Source organism: Corvus kubaryi, unplaced genomic scaffold (genome assembly GCF_017639235.1).
Source record: "Corvus kubaryi isolate FWS band 111438036 unplaced genomic scaffold, C.kubaryi_AGA036_p1.0 37385, whole genome shotgun sequence".
Taxonomy (NCBI): Eukaryota; Metazoa; Chordata; class Aves; order Passeriformes; family Corvidae; genus Corvus; species Corvus kubaryi.
The window spans coordinates 32,116,387-32,138,522 of NW_024581127.1; the positions used below are offsets into that span (position 1 = coordinate 32,116,387).

Consider the following 22,136-nt stretch of genomic DNA (forward strand, 5'->3'; position numbering starts at 1 on the left):
ACGGAGTAGCAATAGCTGAATCCCACCTTTCCAGGAAATGCACTTGAGAGAGGTTTACAAGGGCACCTGTAGATGCATTGTGGTATTTTCTTTTTTTTATATCTGTGTGCAATAACTTGGCTGCATATGGATGTTTCTGTACATAAAAAGCATCCTACATCACTCTGAGCTATTTAAGCCTGGCAGAACATGCCAGGCTGCTGCTTGAAGATTCACTGTGAGTTTCCTGGGTTTAAAAGTCACAAAAGTCCTCATGTCAACATGAATTTAGCCACAGCTACAATTATCTTTTGGTTTACCACTAATGCTGTGCTCGACATTTTATATATTCTAATACAAGCATCCTTTTGGCTTTAACTTGGTGATACAACCAAGGTAATGACCTGGAGAAGCAAGGCCAGTGCCTCTCCTGTCCTCCTGGAAAAGCACAGGATTTTCCATCTAACAAATGCCTCAGACCTCACATAAATGCCCTACAAACAGTACTTGGCAACACGTGGTCTGACAGGTGTTTGGCACTGGCACAGCTGGAGAGCAAGACTGTAGTAAGAGGATGATTTTAATCTTGTCATCTCAGTCTTTTCAAAGGTGAGACAACTTAGTTCCATCAACATTTAGGATGTGAGCCTCATGCTTTTAAAGGATCCCACAGCACATGCACGGCAACAATCACACAGACTGCAGCTGTTAGTAAAGTCCAGCATCTCTGATCCAGCTTTCCAGCACTGGCTCGTACTCATGAAAATCAAGGAAACAAAGCTGTCACAGCCAAAGTGAAAAACAAGATTTCCTGCTCATGCAGCCATTGCAGCGCAGCAGGCAAACAAAGCAGACACATGAATTCTCTACTTCCAGGTGTTCTCCTCTTCAGGTTTTCATTTCATACATTATTCTACTTTTCTTCAGGAGTAGAGATGGCAACTGGCATTGCAGGCACTTGCAGCCCCACTCCCTGTGGTTCTGGCTACTTCTTGGGCACTAGAACAGACTGTGCAGGGACATGGCCATGGCACCAAGCCTGTCAGAGCTCAAGAATCATATGGATTGTGCTCTTAGTTACAGAGTTTAGTTTTAGGTAGTCCTGGAAGGAGCAGAGAGTTGAATTAGATGATCCCAGTGGGTTCCTTCCCACTTGACATAGTCTATGATTTCATGCTTCTGTGTCCCCAGGCTCCCTTTTTAATCAAGCCAGCAACATAAAGCTGATGTATCTTTGCTCTGCATCAGCAACAGCACTGACACTCAGCCATTGGGTGCACATGGGGCACAAACACCTGGGTACCAGAAACCCTCACTCCACAGATGAGAACAAGCTGCCTCAGCTGGCAGAGGTACCAAATAAACACAACAAGCTGACCATAAACTCAGCATCCTCCAAGCCTACGCATTTGTTTGGGCACTCAGTGCTGTTTGGCTGCTCCAGCCAAAGAAGTTCTGCACATACTGTGAGGTCTCTCTACTTCCCCCCCTCCAGACCTGCAAATCTATTTGCCTATGCATGAAAATAATACAGATGGAAATATATTTTCCGACATTTTTCTGCAGAGTTCAAAACATAAGAAAACAAGAACTTGCTTCAACTACAGCACAACTCATATCATAAACATCATGCTTCCTACCACACTGCTGACTCTCACCACCTGCCAAACACGAAATGCTTTCCAAAGGCTGAATCCTGAGTCTCAAAGGCTAAACAGTGGCTGTCAGTGGGAGGACTGCAGGAAAATGAATGCAGAAATGTGTTCTTTATGGCCCCATGTCTCTAGCCTGGCTCAATAATAGTTCCTGCCATTTTGATTGTAATTTCACCTGATGAATTACTACTATTTACAATCAATATATCATAACCACAGAAAGAGCAAATGAGAAGGTGCAATGGCCATAAATGCCATGTTCTCTCTGGTGCAGCATTCTTCCTTTTCGATCACAGTCCAAAATTGTTCTCTGAGCAATTGAGTAGCCACAGATTCCCTGAGAAACAGCCCAACAGATTCTTAATCTCATTTTCAAAATGAGCCATGACTCCCTCCTTAATACATTTGTCTCCTATACCCTCCTGTCAGTCTTTTTCTATTGTTTGCTGCAACTTGAAATTTCATTTTTATCAAAAGGAAAACACCCTCAACCAGGTGTGATATGGAGCTACAGACAGAAAGAGCTAATTCTCCTCTGAAATCTAGGCATCCAGACTCATTTTTCTGTGCAGAACAGAAAGTTTGCAGCCAGAATTGCCTCAAAATCACTATCTTTTTAAAATGCAAATTAATCCAGTCATGCTACTTGTTTCCCAGTGTTGATCACCAATGAAAGAGTTTTCCCAGACAGATAAACCAGAAATTTTCTGTGGTTATTCCATGTCCTCAGTTTAAACCTCCAAGTCTTATTACTCTGTCCTGCCTAATATTTGAAGTAAAAAAGTATTCCAGCTTTTGTCATTCAGTTTATTAATGAAAAGATCCAACTGGAAGAAAGACTACAACAGACTCCTCATAAGCCAAATTTAATCCTGCTGAAAATTCAATAAATTCAAAATTATGCTTTCCTTTTGTTTTTCATCCTTCCAGCCAATTTCTTTAGTGCATTATCCTCCACGAACTCACTGCTCCTTACACAAAGCAAAGATTATGATTTCAGTTTGATAAGATTTTCCATGGGCAGTGCACAAAGAAACTCCAAGAACACAAAGGGGAAAAAGCAATGAACACTCAAAAGCTTGTCTGCAGAAGGAGGCATAACAAGGCATAAAAGTTCCCCACAAAGATCTGTGCATCCTGTGCACTCCAAAAGCAGCCTCTGAACTACAGAAGGCAACAGCAAGCAACTCATTTGTTGGAACAGTGAAGGATTAGATCTTACCTTTTCTCCTTTTTCTCCTATGCCATAGGCTTTGCCCTAGAAATGAAAAAAGAGGAGAAAATGTACATTTGAAAACAAGGATATCAAACAACACTACAAATACATATTTCATGTTTTCCTTGTTATTTATCCAAGATCTATCTCTCTTTATATATAGACACACAAGTCACCTCACAGCTACTATAGGGAATGCAATTTTCCTTGGGCATAATTCCTTGATAATAATTCAGTGACAAACTAAAAAACTTATCCCAAATTCTCCTACTGCAGCCAGAAAAAACATCTTATTTTTTATTCAGGGAAGAGTCTGATGCTACATTTCCAAAAGCAACGTTGCCAACAAGGCTTACTGGAATGAATTTTACATAGGGTTAAAGATTTTCTTGCCTAAAAACTCAGTCTGGCATTTGCATTAATTGCAGCTGGGGAAGGCTGTATCTTGGTCATCTGACTGTAAATAGTCGAGAGAGATTTGCATCTTCTTTGTGTTCAGTTGCCTCATATTGTCCCCAGCAGAGGTGCAGCTGTGATATAATCAAGTGCATCCAAGTCACATACTTAATTAGAAGGTCCATACTAAGTCAGTTATCAGCTGTACCCAGGGCTGAACCCTCCATTTCCCCCTCTCCAAGAGAGGACAGTGAATGCCAGGAAGATCAGATTCCTCCTGGGATTCAGGTCCAGCAGAGGCAACAGCTTCAACCAGGGCACACAACACTGTGAGCAGGTTCTCAACATGGAGAAAACAGCTACTTACATTTTCATCTCCTTTAGCAAAATCATTGGATGTTTCTTACTTACTGACTCTCCTTTTTCTCCTCGGAGTCCAGGAAGCCCTGGGATGCCTCTTTCTCCCTTGAAATAGAAAATGTTTTATTATCACAGAGTTAATTCATTCCTTTCTTAGACAAAGAAGGAAAGTGATGCAACAAGGGTTTGACTGAAATTATGGACACTTTTGCTCCCACCAGTCTCTACAGCCAAGATTTCAGCTCCTGCCCTGAGGACTGGGTGTACCTAATTGCATGTCTTGAATATCCAAGTCTTCAGATTGATTTTCTATTCTATTTTTCATATGAAAATACAGGTAGAAGCCTTCAGAGTGCACTGGCAAGAGAGAGTTTTCTCCTGTGAGGTACTTCAAAAGTCCTTGATTTTTATTAAGAGAGGAGGTACTTGGAAAGGTGCTTTGCAGAAGACTAAGAGTGCACATGCCTAAAATACTCAAAAAATAAACCTGAAAATACTGTTAAGATTTGAGAGTTTTTTGTTGTTTTTCTTTTTAATTCAAAACCCTTGTTTTCAGTCACACTAAATTTTCAGTGTCAGGTAACTCTTCCCTCCCACAAGTGTGCAGCACACACAGAGTCACTCTTTCTGCTTGTTCCAATGACAGAGAGGGAAAGGAACATAGAAAAGAGACAGTTGAAAAGGTACAATTTATGATGGTTGGAAAAATTATAACTGGAGAAAGACATCCATAGGGAGGAAGGGAGAAAAGTGGTCAATCAAAAACCAAGCGAAATTTTCTTTCACTTTTCTCCTAAAAAGGACGGGGTAAAAGGGATAAAGAATCAAAGAATATACAAAATTTCATAAATATTTATCAGATACAGAACTAGAAGTGTTACCAAACCCAGCAAGTGCAGAAAAAATACCCATAAATCATTTTCACACACTGCTCTGTGGTCTCAAAACCAGAGGAAGGACCAGCAGAGGATATATCCACTACTAGAACTAGTTTAGGGCTATGTGCAGTGTCACCATCAGTTCAATTCCTCCAGCACTGGGAGCTGCTGGGGAGGAGAGGGCTCTGCCCACACACCTCTACCTAGCTCCTTCCTGATTCTCACCCAAAATGTACAAACCAGAAACCTGCTGTGCTGAGCATCCCATCCCTCACTAACAAATACAACATGCTCACCTATTTGTGCCTCCCATCGTTTTTTGCTAGTAGGGAATTTAGGCACTGTGGACTTCAGTACAGACTTAATATCAAGCTGAAAAAGTCTCAGACCTGGAGCAGAACCCTCCAGTACCACAGCATCAATAAGTCTGACGACCCCTGCTCTCCCCAAATCTCCCCACATGGACCACAGCAGGATTTAATTTTGTGTCTCTATCGAATTTATCCTGATCTATGCCCCCTCAAAAAATGTGCTTAGCAGCACCAGACACTGAAAACATTTGCCAGGATCATGCTTTCTTTTCCCCAGGTGAAGAAATGCTTTTGAAAGCACAGGAAATATGAAGTTTCTTTCTTTAACCTTTCTGTTTTGTTTTTTTTGCTGAAAGAAAGAAAACTCACAGAATAAGTAGCATATATGCAAAAGTTATGTCACAGTAATATTAAGAAGGCTGTGGTAAAATTCATAAAAATTTTTATGCAGCCATCTCTTTTAAGTCACTGAAAGTACAAAACCTTTCTAATTTGGAGGAAAAGATATATCTTGCTAGAGCTTGTCTAATATACTGGACTTCACAAAGTTCACAACGGCAGGTAAGAATTGTAATTTCTATGTGGACAAAAACGTCTCACACAGAATTTTCTGTAAACTTGGATCAATAGCACTGCTGGAAGAGAGAAGAAGCCTGTTGATCATCAGCCCAGTGCCCCAACCAGCCATCCTGGCTGCCTGCAAACAACACAGCCTGCAGAGGGACTGTAGAAGGAAAATAAATCAGACTGGGTTGTCATTACCATCTAAAATTTATCAATAGGACCCAGTTTCAGACATGTTAGCCAGTTCTGCCACAGCTATTTCCTGCCTAGCTGTTTCCCAATACGATCCTTTACCAAATCTCATTCCAAAACACATCAACTGTGTTTCCATGCATTACCCTCAGTTTGGCAGCATGGGGGATAGAGGCAGAGGTGTTTATCTCCCAGGAATTTTTTCAACTTTTTTAATAACTGCAAGCTCTCCTGTTTTGCCCTGCCTTTGAAGACTGAGAGATCAGAAACTCATTATCTTCATCTTTCTTACATAAATACCAGGTGGTAATGTTGGGGAGTTGCAAATAGCATTGAATTCCTTGCCAAGGCCGGCATTTTAGCCTGGTTAGCTCTCAGTAACATTGCAGAGAGAGAGAAGAAGAGCAAAATTCTTTCTTGAACATAGAACAAGGACTGTGACAAGCGGGTCCTTGGCAACAGTGATGTAAGAACTGCTGTCAAGAGTAGTGTATGTTATTGAATCACAACGTCTTTGCAAGCTGGGAGAAAAATCTATTACGTGCCTTATTTAGCAGATAGAGAAGCTAAGTCATTTGTCTCAAGTCATCACATTTGTACTAAATTGTTGTCAGATCCCAGATTTAAATGGCATCATCCCCAGGTCCTTGAGACTGTGATGCAGTCCTGCCTTGTCTGTGTACAAGTCTCAAACCACTACAGCCAGAAGAATGTCACACAGGAGTGGGGCAGCCCTTTTGGGGTCTGTTCCAGAAAACCTGCTGATGCTGTGCTTGTAGATACACTCCTCTGTGTTCCACTAGTGTGACCTGCACCCAGCACTGTCCCATGTGACACACTGGGACACCCTCACCAGCACACAGACCTTGGCAAAGCAGGGAAAGACAATGGGATCTTGATATAGGGCCCTTTTATCATTATCATCATTGCCTTTTCTGCAACCTCCTCACAACAGTCATGGCTTTGCCATTCCTTAAAATAGCCCATCGCTATTTAAGCTGTCACAGATTAAAATAGAAAGCTCCTATTTATATATATGTGGAACCATAAGGAACCTTTTTCTGTGCTTTCAGCCAGGCACATTTGAGCAGTAATGAGCCCATGTTCTTTCATCTCAGCCTCCAAAAGGCATATTCTTGTCTCCAAAACTTCTCCTTGCAGACAGCAGACCAAGCTTTGCCAAAAGACAACACACCTCTGAGGACATTTGACCTAAGACCCAGAGATTTCTCCTTTCCCCTCCCACAGTCTTTCATAATAACTGAGTGACTTTTGGTGGGATACAACTCGGTTATTTACCAAACAGGTATAAATTCAGTGACTCAATTTGCAGAAGTGATTCAGATGGAAATAGTTTTGAATACAACATTTTTCCCCAACATCTTTTCACAGATAGTAAAACTGGGAACCACCAACACCACCAACTTTCACCTTCCCAGCAATGTTGAGTCTCTGTTTTCTTCCAGTACAAGTGCTCCTTGTGAGTCTATTGCTTCATGGCTCTATTTGTAAACAGGCACAGAAGGAAAATGTGCCCATGCTGAATGCACACACGTGTATATCAAAGAGGCTTGCGGAACGTGCAGGGTAATACAAAGGTTGCGCTGTGAAACTTGGAACAGACATCACGACCACTCTCCTACTCTTTTATCTAGGAAGAAGAGTACTGAGGGAAGTGTCCTGTATTTAACACCATGACTCAGACATCTTGCTAAGGATAGCAGATTGCAACTGATTCTTTACCCCTAGTCTCAAGATTTTCTCGAGTGTGACTGGAAGGCTGCTACCTAAACTGTGCACATGTATTACTGCTGAGCAAGGAACAGCATGGAAGCATGACCTTGTTTTCCAGGTGACCTACCATGGAAGCTGTGCATGACCTAGTGAATAACAGTAACTTGCAAAAATGCCAGTTTAGAAGCTGCATGAAAGGGTTTTGCAACACATTTACTCTAAGAATGGAATCAAGCAGCAATGGAGAAGCCTAAATGCAAGCATAAAATGAATATAAAAGATGGCTAGAGCCTCCTGCAGTCCCAGGCTCACCCAAAACTGCCTGAACTTAGTCATATGTTGAATTGACTCTGATTTCTCAAAATCTTCAACTCCTCAACTTGCTCTGATATTGTTTCACTGTTGTTTTTTTAATTAAATAAATGAACTAGCACATACTACTGACCTTTTGACCTTTGGGACCTTCAAAGCCAAGTGGACCCCTCTCCCCCTAAGACAAAAAAGACATGATTAATCAAACTGATCTTCTCATTTTATATTCAAGCAAGGGGCCCAATCATACATCTACTGAGGACAACAAAAATGTTTTCAGGTTTAAGCAGAGAAGAGAATAAAGCTGACATGCCCTCAGGAGCAATGACAATGCAGCTGGTCTCTCAGAGGTCCCAGTCAGAGCCAGAACAAGCAAGAACATTGCTTTTAAAAGCTATGAGATTTTTTTTCAATGTGGCCACATTTACCTTCAGAATCTGTTTTATTTTATTTGCAAAAGGATGTACATAACTGGGCTGGATAAGAACAATCACTTTGTTTTCAATGCTGTTACCAGGTCTACCAGCATGATCAGAATCACTGAATCAGGTAAAGAGAAAACACCTGGGGAAACTTCCATTACCTCTAAAGACATCCCAAATGAAACACACTTGTCTCAACACTCACCTTTTGTCCAGGAGGACAGGAGCAGTTGAAAATCTTCAGATGTCCAACTTGCTCACTGCCAGCAGTGGGCCTCACTTCCAGGGGAGGTGCTTCTGTCAGGACCGTGACCTGGCACTGCACCCAAACACCCAAGGTCAGGACAAAGCCTTTGATGCTGGAAAGTTTCCCCTTCCACCCACTTTAGACAAATCCCAGAGGCACTACTGTGTAATGCACAGCCAAATGTGTCCTCATGAGGAATGAAATCCCACAAAAGCCATTCATCCAAGCAATAGGGGAAAATGTGGCAAAATGAACAATGAACCTCTCTAACCAAGACTGAGGGAAGAAGAGTGAAAGGAGGGTGTAAGTTTCTAGTGAGATTTGGGCACAGGAAAATAAGCTGCAACTGGCACTGTTTTTAGCTGTTCCCAAATAAAACCAGTGGGGAACATGTTGAATATTTCATGCTGCATTTCTGTTGTTCCATCATCACTTCAGGGTTTTGTTTCCCCTGACAGTTTGACAAGGAAAGCAGAACTTGGAAACTTCAAATTCCTCATACTCATCCCTCTGCAGTGGTCCTCCTCTGGCGCTGCTACAGGGCCAATTACATAGTTAGGTTTCAATCACCCTTATTAAACAAAATTATAATCCCACACTGCCACATATTCCCTGATTTATGTAATAGATTTCAATGAAGAAATGTGAAAATGAATAAATGACAAAAAGGAGCTTACTGGTCCAGAGGGAATGTCGCAGCAGGTCTCCAGCTCGGCGTGCCGGGAATCACAGTAAATCACCATCCGCTGAAGATCAAACTGGGAGACAAAGGGAGGCAACAGTCTCAGAGACAGTGAATTATTAAAGGCTGTGTGTCCTTTTGCTTGGCCACAAGCAGAGCAGGCAAATACAAACAAAAACCAGACGGTGCTAACTTCAGAGCGGTTCTATGGATCCTGTGGTCAATCTCTATCTCCCCCTATCAATAATAAACCAATATCTCAGCATGCTCCAAGAGATGAGATAATAAGACCCTGAAAAGGCCTATTCAAATTCTGGTGCAGGTTTTCATGCTAATCCCCATGTTCTGGCCAAATTTCTGTCTGAGAAGACACATCCTGGCCACGTCTATCCCTCCTAGAATTTCATCTAGACAACAAGGTCTGTTTTTCTCCTGTTGTGCCTTGCATCTTCTGACCATTTATTCCTGCGTGAGAAACGTTACGAATACATTTGATATGCATGTGCCATCCATTTTGCACAGCTAAGAAAGATTTTACAAGTCTCAAACACAAAACGATCACACATAAATTATAACAGGGTAACACTGCTGCTGGACAATCAGCCTGTGTGTCTCGACTTTGGTTCATTTGTCAAGTTGTAAATTTGAGTTTGGTTCAGCCAAGTTATAAATTCAGAACACTCTGTTTTCATCCATTAATATGGCTTTTGCTCTATAAACTTAATATCTGAGGAATGGAGAATATATCACAACTCTCCTGAGTTAACAAGCTTCTTTTTTTTCCCCATCTCTTTCTGTCACATGTGGAAACATTCATAATGCCAAGATCAGATGGAGAAAGACCTTTCTGTGTAATTCAGTACCCAGTTGGATGATATTTGCATACGATTTTGTCTCTGCTTCTAAGTGTAACACATTCTGTGACTAGACAGAAAGATGAAATAAACTTCTCATTTTTAATCTCTCTTATGGAGATACAGTCTCACTTAAAAATACAGCAAGTCCTGTACATCATAAGCTGCCAATCTGTGTTTGCTATGTAACACTGGCAGCATTTCAGCAATGCTGTCTCAGGAAAAGGGTCGATCACAACATAACCCCCAAAACCCCACTCATTCACAGACTGCAAACCCAAAGCTGAATGTTACCCCAGCTCTAATCAGCAAGTGCAGTACTTACATCAATGGGGACGCTGTCATACAAGCGTTTGCCAATCACAGTCTTTCCCTGAATGTCAATGTTCTCCCTGTCTTCAATGGGCAGCATCTGCACCAGCTTGCAGTCTATGTACAGCGAGACAGCCTTGGCCTGGATGCTGAGGGCGATTTTGTGCCAGTTGCGGTCAAACAGGTCACTGACCCGTGTGTTTCGGAAGACCACCCTGACAGCGTCCTTGGTGAGTCCAACAGCATTGTACTCCACAGCTTTGTTCTCTCCATCCAGCCGGATCGAGACCTGCAAGGAAACAGAAGGGGGTTTGCTGAGGAAGAAAGCCTTCCCCTTTCTCCTGACTGCTTTCCACCACCACCGACACCCCAAAGCCAGGGATGGCACAGGCTGTGGTGAGAAGCCCAAGCAAAGAGCAGAGGACAAAATTTTGTGGGAGATGTGGACAGGGAGCCTACACCTGTGCTGGTAAATAAGATGGGGCTGCACAGGTTTTGGTGCAGACCCATGACCAGCTAAAGCCTCCTCCTGTGAGTACAACCCTTGGCATGGTTTCAGCACAGGCCACCTTGCTGCTGTGCTGGGTGGTAACACAGCTCAGGGGCACCTCCCTAAAGGCACAAAGCTGGACCTGGTTTGGATTCCTCTATCCTGTGTACTGCTCCACTACTTCCCAGCAGGCTCTTTACTCCCATCACATGCCCTCAACTGTCCCCTGGGATATGGAAAAATATCTCACTGCTGGTATGAAACCATCCTGCTGAGCTGTGGCACTGCCCACACTTTATTTCAGGTGCTTTGAATAGAAAACTACAGCTACACCCCGTCCCCTGTCCTGCAAGCTACAGAGCAGGCAAAAATAGGTTTTTGAAGACATGCAACTTTTGAGTTCATTTACAAATTGGATCTTCTTTCACCAAAGTCAGGCAGTTACCAGCAAGCAGCAGGGAATGGAGCAGGCAGAGCCAGGAATAGTGTATCCACAAGCTGCAGGGCTGGAAGGAGTTTGGGCCACCTTGGCACCACGCTGTGAGTGATGTGCGGAGCCCGGGGTAGGCTGACTCCACATCTGACCCAACTTCTCCGTGCAGCTGAGCATTGCTCTGCCTGGGAATGCCAGCTCGGATCAGTGTTGGCTCAGGAGTGCCTGCATCTCTGAACTGTGCAGGACTGCAAGGGAGTGGCCAAACCACAACCAACTTTACATGAAAGGAGGCTGATGGGGCTCCAAGGCACTTCTGGCACCACAATTTAAGGCACTTTTGAAATTATTACTGGAAATATCGAGTGTTTTTTTCTCTTCTCACTTGAGCAGCTCAAGCTTTCAACTTCCTTCTAGAAATACTAAGTGATTCACACATTCTCACTCTGCAGCAACTAGGAATGCATGTGGCACAGTAAACCAATTTCATTTAACAAAGTGCAGCTGATAATAGCTTTCATATAAACCTTTTACCATTGTCTCAAACCCAGTTATCTAACTCTTCAAACTGCACTTATCCTTCACTGAGAGCTCCCAAAATCCTTTTAAATACCGGTCCCAAAGCAGCAATACTGAATTATTTTAACTATGTGAGCCCATGCTGACAGCCCACGTTAGAGTCCTAGGTAATGCTATCATCACTATATTTGGTGCTGAGCAAAAAAATGTACAGCACCATCAAAAACCTCAACTCTGCCAAGCTGCTAAGAACATGTTGTGTAGGGACAAACAGCCCTTTAGTACACACTTATAGTATGTTTTTCCTGAGAACCTGAAAGTACTTGCAAAAGAAATTATTAAATCAAATTGTGCAGCAGTCAGGACTCAGGGTTATGGAGCTATAATAGGTGTTGTTACACCCACATCCAGAACAGGAACCCATAATTTACAGGATACCTAGAAGTCTGGCAAAACCTGACATAATTCACTGCTCTGTAGTACATCTCTGTGACATCTTTTTCCAAGCAGGCAAAATATTTTCCCTAAGTAGAACTGTCTGAACAAAACAACCAAAAACCCAACACTAGTTTCAAGAGCAAGGATGGTATTTTTTTGTCCCCCTTTCCAACTAACACATTTACCTGCATTCTAATAAGAACCAAGGTGTATACAAACCTTTCTTCAGGGTTTGAACTAAAACATTTTCAGCCAAATGCACTGAAAAAGTAATGGGATTTTTATTAGTTCGTAAGAAAAAGGAGTGGGAGGTTAAGGCAAGAAAATTAGCACATGGCAAAAAAAAAAAATAAAAAGAAGGCTGTTCCTGCTGTCTGCATGTTGGGGTTTTAAGAGATCTAGTTTTTTGTCTGTTAAAGGAATTTTCCCCCATTCTGTTACTAAGACGATAAATCGCTGGGTGCTTAAGAGAAGACAAAAGGGCCTGGCCACTCTTTTGTTTCACCTGGGTGTGGGTTCAGTTCCCTCTCAGCATCAGGAGAGAGAAGCTGGAGAGAAAGGAGCTGCTGGTTCCTTTTTTTTCGGCCGTTTTTCTTTCTGCTGGAAACAACGCCAGGATCCCAAAAGCCGCTTCCCTGCCCTGCTGGAGGCCGGGCTGTGGCTGCCCTGCCCCGCTGCTGCTTCGAGCTTTCGCTGCGTTGTAGCCGTGCTCGCCCTGCCTGCCCAGACCTCCGGGGGGGTTCCCTGTTTGGATACATCTCGTCTGCCACCCGGGATTTGTGATCGTCCCTGCCGTTCTAGCCTGCCGTTCCAGCCTGCTGTTCCTGAGAGCCCGGGATCGGCTGCCCAGGGGTTTGTGAAGCCTTTATCCCATCCCTTCCCGGGATCCCGGGGCACCGGTGCCGCGTGCTCCCCGAGCTCGCTCCGGAGCGCCCCCTGCAGCCGCGGGGGAACCATCGCACCTGCCCTGCTCACCGGGAGCTGCCAGCGCCCCTGCCGGCTGCGAGCGGAACTGCACCCGAGGGGAAAGGGCCCCGCAGCCGAGAAGGCTGGCACTGGGTTTGTGTTTGCTGTTACTGCCATAGTTATTGCTGTTTTGTTTGACTGGTTATATATATATAGTAAAGAACTGTTATTCCTATTTCCCACATCTTTGCCTAAAGGCCCTTGATTTCAAAATTATAATAACTCAGAGGGAAAGGGGTTATATCTGCCACTTCAAGGGAGGCTTCTGCCTTCCTTAGCAGACACCTGTCTTTCAAAACCAAGACACTGCAAAAGGGCCTCTTACCTGTGGTATGCCGTACTTGTCTATAATCTGCCAGATATACCAGTCTTCTTTCCTGGAAGCCTTCCGGAATTTGAAAGTAGTTACAAAGGCATATTCATCAGGCAGGCCTTGTGGAAATACATCCCTGGCATGGGAGGGGAAAAAGAGCAATGTATCAGGCTTAGCAGTGAAGAGCAGAACGTCTAAAACTCTCTCCATGTCCCAGCAACACTTTCTAAAGTTCCTAAAAAATCTGCTTTATTCAGAAGCCTGGAGAGAGATGAACATGAGCTTGTGCCCTCCAGGTTCTGTCTTTGTGGAGCCCTTTTATCATTCCAATGGTGAAGCTCTCAAACTGGATAAAATGTAAAAGAAATCTGCAGTTGAGTATCCACCATGTTAAAAACGTTGTTTTTCACTTCATGCTTCCACTCACACAATGTGTAAATAATTCTGTTCTGCTCCAGATGCACTGGAGACCTGTGCCTTCCAAGAATGGCCAGGAACACCCAAAACCTTCTATAAAGCCATCAAATTATAGCAACAACATTATAATATCTGCCCCAAAACAGGCACTACAGCTCATGTCTTTCCAAGATATTCCTTAGCTGGTGGCCCTGGATAACAGAAGCTTCTGAAATCAAACATTGCAAACACATCAGGCAGAAATTTACTCAGCCTGACACCACAACCCCTGCATGTAACCAAACATATGAAGTAACCAAATCCAACACTGTTTTTCTCTAGTCCAGCATAAAAACCTGGCATAACATAGGGATGCAGGGCTGGACAGAAGGGATAAATAATCCAGTATTACTATTTTTTTTGTTACTAGCCATTATTGGATGCCTAAGAACAAGAATGAACAGAAAAAACATCTCTCTCCTACCTCCAGATCTTTGGAATCCAGGAGTTTAATTCAGAGACAAATGAAATTTCTATATCAATAAATTTTTATGGATTTATCTCATTTAGACTTCTGCATCCTCCTCTTGTACTCAGGTAGACTTATGACATTCATGACTTGCCTTGACAAGGAATCACCCTCTGCTGCCCATTGCATGATGGGCATCCTCCTGTTTGTTTAGGTCCTAACTCAGTTCTTATCAGGGACAACACAATGAACCTATTCTTTTTCTATCTTTTATACCACACATGATTTTTCAAACTTTGCTTGTAATGCCTCTAAGCCACCTGTTTTCCCACCTGAAGAGTCACAGTTAACATTGTTCTTCATGCTCAAGCCAACCAGCTCCTTTCATCATTCCTAAAGAAACCCTTCCCAAATATAATGTCTTTGCTTCAGGATATCTGAGTAGTCAGGCATAAACACTCGATAGAAAACAAAACATAATGGCAGCAATTAATGAAGAGCAAACTATGAAGATATTGTCTTAATGTTGAATAGTTGACATAATCCATCACTATGCAGAAATTGGCACAGTTCAAGGCACACAAAACTAGAGGCCTTTAATTGTATTAAAAGCAAACAGTCCTCAAAATTTCCAGAATACTGTTTTGCAATTGCAGCAAAGGTTGAGATCCAGTCTTTCCTAATGCCAAAATATTCAATCATATTTTAATCTGTGCTTTGAATCTCCTATCTTTTCAGACAAGTTATACATTCAGAACACTCTGTTTTCATCCATTAATATGGCTTTTTCTGTATAAAGTTCCCCTGCAGGATATGCATAATTTTAAGTTGGTTTTCCCTCTGGGGACACAGAGACTCTCTGAATTCTTCCAGCACAGAAGAAAATTGAACCAGGCTCCCACTAGCTCCCCTACAAAATCCTTCCTTTAGGAGAGCAGACAAGGCTGTCTCACTTTTTGGTACTAGTTATTTTAACCAGGGAGGCCCCAGTTGCCTGGAAGTTAGCAAAGCTACAAGAAGAACCAGAAGGAGCACCTGGAGGTGAACAGAAGTAGGATGCAGAAGGAGCATTGCCTTAAACTAGATACTAGGAAAAAATTCTTTACTGAAAAGGTGGTCAGACACTGGAACTGTCTGCTCAGGAAGTGGTGGATTTGCCATCACTGAAAATGTTCAAATAAAAGTGTAGATGTGGCACTTGGGAACATGGTTTAGTGGTGAACGTGGAAGTGTAGGATAACTGTTGGACTCAGTGATCTTATAGGGCTTTTCCAAAGTTAACGATTTTATGGTTCTGGACAGCTTTGAGCTGGGAACAGGACTATCATCATGCAAGCTTAATTTCAAAAAGGGTTTTCAGATGCTTAATACCCACAGAAATAACTGGGAGTTAGGTACCTAAATATCCCTGTGAGCCTGGCCACACCTCATCACACAAGGCTGACAAACAGCCCATCAAGTAGATTTAAACTGACAGAAAGCCATAATGACCCATTACCTGCCACCCTCAACTGATTTTTAAAGCTGCTGAGGAACCAGATGCAAGTTTCCAACAGAGAAAAGTTTCATGCCAAAAGCAAGTCTAAAGACACTCTCATTGCTTTGAAGATGTGACAAAAGCTGTTTCTGAAGTCATTGGTCCCTGTATGTTTTACAGAGCTGCATTGCTACATAAATAACAAAAACTTTGTTGAGGAGTTTTAACTTATTTCCTCATTTAAAAACTATCTCCATCTAGAAGTTCAGCTTTACTTGGGGATCCAAGAGCAGGGATTGCTGTCCCCAGAAATGTTTTATGTTCTTCTTTCACACAAGGCTGAACTGAACTGATGATCGATATTGTGGAACTTTGCTGGTACCGACAGGGAGCATTCTGCCAGCTCCTTGTTCTATAATTCTGACAACAGGATAGATTGCAGAAGAGGCCCTAATAAAACTCCAAGACAAAATAATCCCCTAGTGCTGAAGGTTAGTCTAAGAGTCAATTAACTCAACTACAAGGTCAGGTGAATCACAACTTGTACAAAGAAAAAAAAATTAATAAGAAGGCAGAAAACTCTCTTAACCATTGCTGAATTTCAATATATAGCAACCTCACATGCTTTAATTTGCAATAAGAGCTTTCATCTGGGACAATAAGCATGAGATCCCACATCTATCATAACCCTGTGGAAAAAATGATAGTATCAGTTCTCATTTCAGACACTGAATGTAACAGCATTTAATAGGTGTTTGGTGAGGAAGAGTGTAGTTAATGTACTTGAGCAATCTGACCAATTTTACAAAGCTAAAACCCACTAATAGGAAATGTAACCCACTAAGATCTGCAAAACCAAGTTGAAGAAAGCCAGTTCATTTCCATATGCTTCTCATCACCAGAGGGTCTTAGAATGACAGGAGAAAAAAATAAAAATAAAAAAGGGAAAAGGAAAAAGGAAAAAGGCTGTGGAAGGATGTGTCTCATACATCTTTGGCAGGCATCTTTTTGGCTTCTACTTCAGAAACCTCAGTGATGGAAAAGATACAACCTCTCTAGGTAATTTCTTCCTGTGTTTCTCTGTCCTACATGCTGTAAGAAAAAGGAATCTATCCTAAATCTCACTTGCTGTAGTTTAATTTTCCCAAAACAACTTTTTTCCACAAGAAGCCATGTGAACAACTTGTTCTCCTCTCCTTGCTGCAGTCTTTTCTCTGTTTCTCAGCTCTCCCTACAGTCCTTTACTCTCCACAAGACCGAAAAAGCCTTCAGTCATTCCACCTCCATCATGCTTTATCTCCTTTACCTTGTTAGAAATAGGAGACAGTGAGGGACCTCTGGAGATCATCTTATCTAAAAAGATTTTTCTTGTGTTTAGATTTAATGGATTTAAATTGTTCCTATTCCTTCTTGTCCTGTCAATGAATATGACTAAAAGGATTCTGGCTCCATAATCTTTGTTTCCTCCCCATCAGGTATTTATACACATGGGTAAGATCCTCCCTCCCTGACTCTTCCCTTCTCTAAGATGAACAAGCTTTTTTGTCTCTGCTGTTCTCAATATGAAGTATTTGTTTGGGAAAAGTAAGAAACAAGGAAACTTTCAACAGGTTCCATATTCAGTGTAGGAGGTTTCAGTAGCTTTTTGTACAATTTCTTCCCTGGGAAGGAGACAAATGATGAGACCAGGGCAGGACCCCATGGAGAAACCTAAGGCAGGTGACTGCAGTCAAAGCTGATGTCAGGAGACACAGTCCCCAGAAATACACACCAAGGTATACATGCCCTAAACAACCCAAGACTCTGTACTGGTACAACACTATCCCAATATAAAGAGCAAAGAGATCACGTCTAGATCAAGCATCAGGTAATTCTGTGAGGTGGTAGCCAAGATCATGATCAAGTCAGGCTGGAACCACACCAGGAAAGAGAAAACTGAGGGATGGACATGGTCAGGGGGAGGGTCCTGGGAGATATAGAGAGATGACAGAACAAAAGAGTGAGCCAAAATCTTGGCATTAGACAAGACACCAGTAATGAGAAACAAGCCTGAGCATCCAAAACCAGAATCTGGGGCACAGTTTTGGCCAGAAGATCCACTGAGGAGCCATGAACATACAGCAGGACAGCCCCAGCTACATGAAGAGTGGGGACAAGCACCAGCCAGATTTTGGGGCCAGTCCTCAGACAGGTACAGACACCTGTGTGTCCTTCAGTGATCAGGTCCTTGACTGCAGCCAAGCTCTGGCTGCTGGGTTTGCTTGCTCACAGATGATGCCTCACCACAAAGAGGAAGAAAGTTCATAGTTGTAGGTTACAGATCAGAAGATGAGTAGGCACATTTCCCAGACAGCTAATCTGGCACTTTGTAGAAGTACTATTGCTTGTATAAAAGGATACAAATCCTTTAAGCAGATAATAAAGTCAATCACATATATTACTCAGTTAATGATTTTGTATCTAATTATGAGATGTTGCTATCAGTTGCTAAACATTGCTGGAGGTTATCTGTGAGCCACAACAGATGTTTTTGTTTGGTTTATTATTCCAGTTATCGGTTTTGTGGAGCTTTACAAGATTTCATTTTCTGCGAGCAATGACCCTATGTGCAGCATCTCAGAGTCCTGGCAAACAAATGCTAAAACGAACCAAATATGCAAACACCTTCCATGGTGTTATATCCATTTGGGTTCATTCCCAAACCACAGGAGTGTGGAAGTTATAATACAAAAGGCTGAAAATTTAAAAGTCCTCCTTGAATTCCATGTTTCAGAATCATCCAAAAGGAATCTTATTCATTTTAATCTACTAATTAAGGATGTTTTACTTCTAATTGTCCTGGGCCATAAAATACTGTGCTTATTTTAAAGACAACAGCAACAACAAATAAATGGGCGTAATCTGAGCAGATGGAAAGTCATCACAGCTGGTTGGTCTGGCTTCACTCCCTCAGTCTGAGAAAATAACAACAGAAACAACAACAACAAAGTACTTCAATCCTTATTTTGAAAAAGGGATTCAAATGGACAACTCTGTGTAATCTGTGCTAACTTTCCTCAGCAGTTAATTGCATTCATCCTTAAAAGCGTGCCTTTCTTCCCTGCTGGTTTTTGATGTCAAGTAGCCACTGACTTTCAGTCTACTATGACCCTTATTCAAAGACCCTTTACCAAGCTTTGATTTCCCAGAGGTTCTCACAAAGAATGATCCCTTCAGTTGTTGGCTGCTTCCTAATTTTACCTGTCTACGCTGTACTTCTTGAATTTATCACTATCCTACTTGCTCCACAGCTCTTCAAACTTTCATTCACTCCATTTCTACCTAATGACTTACGGAAACTAAGGCTGGGCACAGCAGCAGCAGTGACTGAGCTGTGTGATATGAAGATTATCAGCTCATACGTGACAGTTCCTGTCTGTTCCTTATACTCCAAGGATTGCACTATTTGTCATAGTATCACCCAGAACCCAGAGATCATAGTGAGACAAATGAAATAGGTTTATTCCCATCCAAATGAAATAGGTTGATGGTTTATTCCCATCCACACTCAGACCAGTTATGTATATACCAAACCTAAGATGATTTTAATTAGCTGTGTTGAATGAGATCACTGATCATGACTCTCTTTACCCTTGGACTTGATATCATTTATGGACTCTAGAGAAAACAGTTTTCCTCTCAGTATGTCATATTTTTACTTTTTATTTTTTTTAATTGTGTATTAACATGGAAAAAGAGGGGGAGGGGAAAAGAGTACATCAATCCTGTTTGGTTCCAGGATGAAAAAAAAATATTGTGAAATCAAGCAAATGTAATTCATGGGACAATCTCAAAAATGAAGTGAGCTGAGTAAAAGAGCTAAAAACAGATTGAAAAATAAAAGTCCTCATCCATAAGAAGGAAAAGAAGTATTATTGATTTTTTTAAGCTGAAGTTCAAACCAGCATAGAGAAATTTACTGCAAAAATGTTAATGATGACAATTCAATCTATGGCTCACAGTTACTCAGTGCAATTATGCACTCACTCTTTTCAAGGCTAATGCTAGCAGGGCTCAAGTGACAACCCAAAGAAACACTTGTGATAGACTGCAACACTACTGGCAGCCTTAGGTGAGAAAAGACTCTGAGGACTGAATCCATGCTGACACAGGATTAAAACCTGCTCATTCTTCTACAAGGCCAGAACCCATATTTGCTAACTCGTCACAATTTAGCTAATTTCCATCTCAGTGGGAGTGTTACCAAATATTCCCTTTAGAAGCTATTTATGAAGCCCTAAGTTCTTTTGTGAATGTCTTGATACTGCTCCTCAGAACCACTCAGATACACCAAACACAGCTCATATTCTGCCAGGATGGAGCCTGTAGTTACTGCTGAGACTCCTGATCACGTCGTGCATATTCTGTGAGCTGAACTGAAAGAGCTACTCAAAGCAGAAATAAACCTGTAGGTACCAGATAACTACTACAAGGTTAACCTAGAGGAACCAAATAATGTAAGGCAGAGGTTCAGATGAAAATAAAGTGAAAACCCGGAGTACTCACTCAGTTTTCTGAACAACCGGAAAGCTTCCAAGCCGTACATAAGCACTCTGAATCCCATCTTCTTTCATTCCAAAAATCTGCTTCACGCTGAACGAATCCATCAGGTCAAATCCTATCCATTACAGAAACATAAATAAAAGACATTAATCAGGCAGTGGGACATGCCTCCAACTGTAACTACATGGATATCTTAGCCCACAAACTGCACTTCAGAAACGAGTCTTGTTCCTGTTGGGAAAAGCCAGAACAAAATTCTGATATGGTCTAATCCTCTCAGTCAAAAAACTCAAAACCAAGCTTAAATTCAAGCTGTCACAGGCCTGAACAGTGTTTTCCAGAAATTAGTAGCTAATGTTTGCATTGCCACAACATCCTGAAAACGCTGCATAATTCATTAACTGCCATGGAGAAAAATGCACAAGTGCAGGCTAAAGCTCTTATTCATAGACTAATAGAAAACACAGAATGTTCTGGGTTGGAAGGGACCTTCAAAGATCATCTAGTTCCAATCCCTCTGCCATGGGCAGGGACACCTTCCACTAGCCCAGATTGCTCCAAGCCCCATCCAACGTGGTCTTGAACACTTCCAGAGATGGGGCAGTCACAGCTTCTCTGGGCAACCTAGTCTGGTGTCTCCTCACCCGCATTGTAAAAATTTAGTTCTTTATCTCCGATCTAAATCTACCCTCTTTCAGCTTAAAACTGTTGCACCTTGTCCTGTCACTACAGACCTTGATAAAAGGCCTCTTTCTTCCTTACAAGGCCCTTTTATATACTGAAAGGCCATGAGAAAGTCCCCCTGGAGCCTTCACTTCTCCAAGCTGAGCATCCCCAACTTTCTCAAAATTTTTTCACAGCAGAGGTGTTCCAGTCCTCTCATCTTTTTCATGGACCTCCACTGTGTGTCCACTCCAGTGGTCCAGGTCTTTACTGAAAACTACTTGTCCAAGAAACTTGACTACATACACTTTTCATATCATTTTAATACAACTCAGTCCAATCAACTTATCATTATTGAGAGCTATGAATCTTGATGGAAGACATTTGTCTAAAGCCTCTGACTTTGTTCTAACAAGCTATTTTTAGCTCAATCCTAAACCACACAAGTGAGTCTACACTGCTCCAGTATCAACATGGTCCCAGCTACAATGAACACATGGTTTTGTGACATGAAGTCCCAGCTGCTAAACCATGAGGGACAGGAAGGGTGCAATGGTGCCATGAATGCATTCAGTTCCTGGAGGTGTGAAACTGTGTGGATGCAAACATCCTGCTTTAATCTCCAAACTGGCTCCACAGGATGCAAATCCAAACTATCAGCCACTCCCAGAACCAAACACTCTGTGGAGTTAGAGGCGAAGGCACTGTAAAAGGCATGTTGTGAGCAACTGAGCAGAGAATATGTGTTTTAATGTTATTCAGCCTATTCCAACATCTTCTCCCCCTCACATATGCACAATTGCACATATTAACTCCTGCTTTTGTAATTCCAGCACACAAACCTGATGACATTAGTGTAGCTTATTTGGATAAGTTGCTTTTAAACTATGGCAGTTCTTTCAACTTTGTTCAGTTAGTGAGCTCTTAAAAGTTTTCTAGGATAGATAAACATTTTTATGTGATGAAATTAAGCCTGAAGATTCTTGGGTTTCTTAGTTGTCTTCATGAACCTTTCAGGCTGAAAGGCACTGCAGAGCTTGAAAACAGCTTCAACATGAAAAGGCACCAACCTAATGATATTATTCTTCACATTTATATGAATAAATAGGTGCAAAAACTTGCATGGGCCAGTGCCTAGGCAAATCAAAATAGCAAACAGCAAATAAAATGTAAAGCTTCCATCATTTTCTGGACCTTTTTCAGAAGAAATTGCTTTTTCTGAGGAAATATACTCTTAATTGTTTGCAAAGACAGAAATGGCTGTCTGGTGCCAAGTTGAGGCCTTTAGTATTACAGTAACTTTCCTGGCTGTCAAC

The 22,136-nt window shown here is 42.0% G+C and overlaps 1 protein-coding gene across 6 annotated transcripts in view; it reads right to left on the reverse strand.

The window, feature by feature from the left end:
- Positions 1-22,136, reverse strand: part of COL22A1 (collagen type XXII alpha 1 chain) — a 221,579-nt gene that overhangs the window by 118,294 nt on the left and 81,149 nt on the right. For all 6 annotated transcript variants that reach the window (XR_006017383.1, XR_006017382.1, XR_006017384.1 and 3 more), the window contains exons 5-12: positions 20,161-20,272; positions 13,286-13,409; positions 10,128-10,403; positions 8,944-9,024; positions 8,225-8,338; positions 7,731-7,775; positions 3,658-3,711; positions 2,857-2,892 (exon numbers count right to left, since the gene is read on the reverse strand). Coding sequence is in view for 3 of the 6 variants with exons in the window: in XM_042036305.1 (XP_041892239.1) it covers positions 2,857-2,892; positions 3,658-3,711; positions 7,731-7,775; positions 8,225-8,338; positions 8,944-9,024; positions 10,128-10,403; positions 13,286-13,409; positions 20,161-20,272 (842 nt within the window). In the remaining 3 variants the exon portion in view is untranslated. The remainder of the gene's footprint in view (positions 1-2,856; positions 2,893-3,657; positions 3,712-7,730; positions 7,776-8,224; positions 8,339-8,943; positions 9,025-10,127; positions 10,404-13,285; positions 13,410-20,160; positions 20,273-22,136) is intronic.